Below are 2012 nucleotides of genomic sequence, written 5' to 3' on the forward strand. Positions count from 1 at the left end.
GGTTGTTGCCTATGCCTCGGAGTCCGAGTCGGAGTCGCAACGTACCGATCTTCCTCCGAGTCGGAGTCGGATGATCCGATTCTGAGTAGGGAGTCGGATAATCCGATTCTGAGTCGGAGTCGGATGATTCGCTGCTTCTAACCCTTATATATATATGTATAATGAGGATGAGGACGACTCACCACCCATCCATTAGATCGAGTTTTCTCATGGCAGTGACGGTCGTCACCGAAAACATCGCCTCCCAGCTCGATCTTCTGGTCGATCTCCGTCGATCTTTTCGTTATGCTGCCATAGATACAGAATTCCCTGGATTCATCCGGCCGACGCCTCCCTATGCTTCCGAGGAAGATCGGTATGCCGACGTCAAATACAACGTCGACAACATGAAGCTGATACAGCTCGGAATCACGTTATTCGATGAGAACGGCAGCACTCCATGGCAGGGCTGCTGCTGGCAGTTCAACTTCTCTGATTTCGATCCCTCGGTGCATCCTTCGTCGCCTAAGTCGCTCGAGCTGTTGCGCCGGAGCGGCCACGACCTCGAGGGAAACCGGCGAAACGGGATCAATGGCGACAAGTGGAGCAATGTTTTGCGCAACAAGCTCTTTGATAGACGCTACGGCTCCGTTTATGTCACCTTCCATGGCCTCTACGATGTGGCCTACGTGATCAAGCTGATCACCGGAGGAGCGCCGCTGCCTCCTACGTTGAGGGAGTTTATAACTGCAGCGAGGCGAGTTTTCGGTGCATTATACGACATCAAGTATATAGCAAAGTATTGCGATGGATTAAGCGGAAGAGAATTTGGCCTGACGAGGCTTGCACAAGAACTGGTAGTGGAACAAGATGGGAACCCTCATCAAGCGGCATACGACAGTCTATCAATTAGCAGAGTGTTCAACGAGATGAATCGGAGGTATAACATCGGAGGGAACGAGAGGTTCGTCTCTGTTCTTTATGGCTTAGAGAACAGTTGCACGGAGAGCAAGAAGAGGTATCAAAGAGGTACCATGGTCTATCATCCAGACTACGTTGGGCAGTACGGGTTCCAAGCTCACAGTGGAATCCCTCCCCTCCCCCCCACCCCGATGTTTGTGTTCCTACCTCAAGTCGGCCAGCCGTTGCATCAAGCTCATGGGGTTCCGAGTTCACCGGAGTCCCAACAACAGCAAAACACCCTTTCATGCCACGGCTACGTTTCCGGGATGGGGAACGTGAAAGTTAGGCGTTAAGCTTTGAGTTTTAATAGGTATAGGGATGACTACTTTTAGTGTCTCGGTGAGTCGTCGTCCTCGTATTCACAAGTCTTATTACTTCCTTGCAGTGCGTCTTGGAGTCGATGACCTCACTCGTTGTGTGCAACTTTGATCAGATGTTTTGTCCTGTTTATATCTCTTTATTGCACTGTTTATATCTCTTTATATACAGAAAATCCTGTTTATAGCTCTTTAATGCATTGTGTCGTTTTGTCCTCACTGATATGAAATGAACACCAATGTTTTTCTCATCATAAGAACTGAGAACAAAAATATGCATGGATTTACCAAGGCTGTCATTTTGCTTCCATGGCAGCCTGCGAACCCTCCAGAGAAACCGAGCCTTTCAGTCTCCATATATCATGTAGCATGATACACAGAACAAGCAAAATGCCTCGATGAATGCTACAAACAGTTAATGATGAACCTTCCTCGGCAGAATCTCTTTACTATAATATTATTTTTTCTCTGCAGAAACCTTCACTATGCTCTTTTTTATTCTCGATTCGTTGACCATGAATAAGACTGCTATAAACACGAAAATAGATTTTCAAATAATTTGACTTAGATTGTGTTTAGGACATTTTAAAAAATACTATAAGGTCTATAAGGGAAATGGATTAAAAAAAAAGTTAGAAAAATACTTATCAAACTTGCTCATGTATACCGATGAAAAAATATTTGAAAAATATTTATGAATCCTATACCAAGTATAGGACTTAACCTGAAAAAAACTCATAATATTTTTGTATT

The 2012-nt window shown here is 45.0% G+C and overlaps 1 protein-coding gene across 1 annotated transcript; it reads left to right on the forward strand.

Moving 5' to 3' along the window:
• Positions 1–209: 209 nt before the first annotated feature.
• LOC135608847 (putative CCR4-associated factor 1 homolog 8) lies at positions 210–1235 on the forward strand. The gene has a single exon (XM_065101896.1). It carries the CDS (start codon positions 210–212, stop codon positions 1233–1235), a length of 1026 nt encoding a protein of 341 aa, XP_064957968.1.
• The last annotated feature ends 777 nt before the right edge of the window (positions 1236–2012 follow it).

The sequence above is a fragment of the Musa acuminata genome, chromosome BXJ2-4 (genome assembly GCF_036884655.1).
Source record: "Musa acuminata AAA Group cultivar baxijiao chromosome BXJ2-4, Cavendish_Baxijiao_AAA, whole genome shotgun sequence".
Lineage (NCBI taxonomy): Eukaryota > Viridiplantae > Streptophyta > Magnoliopsida > Zingiberales > Musaceae > Musa > Musa acuminata.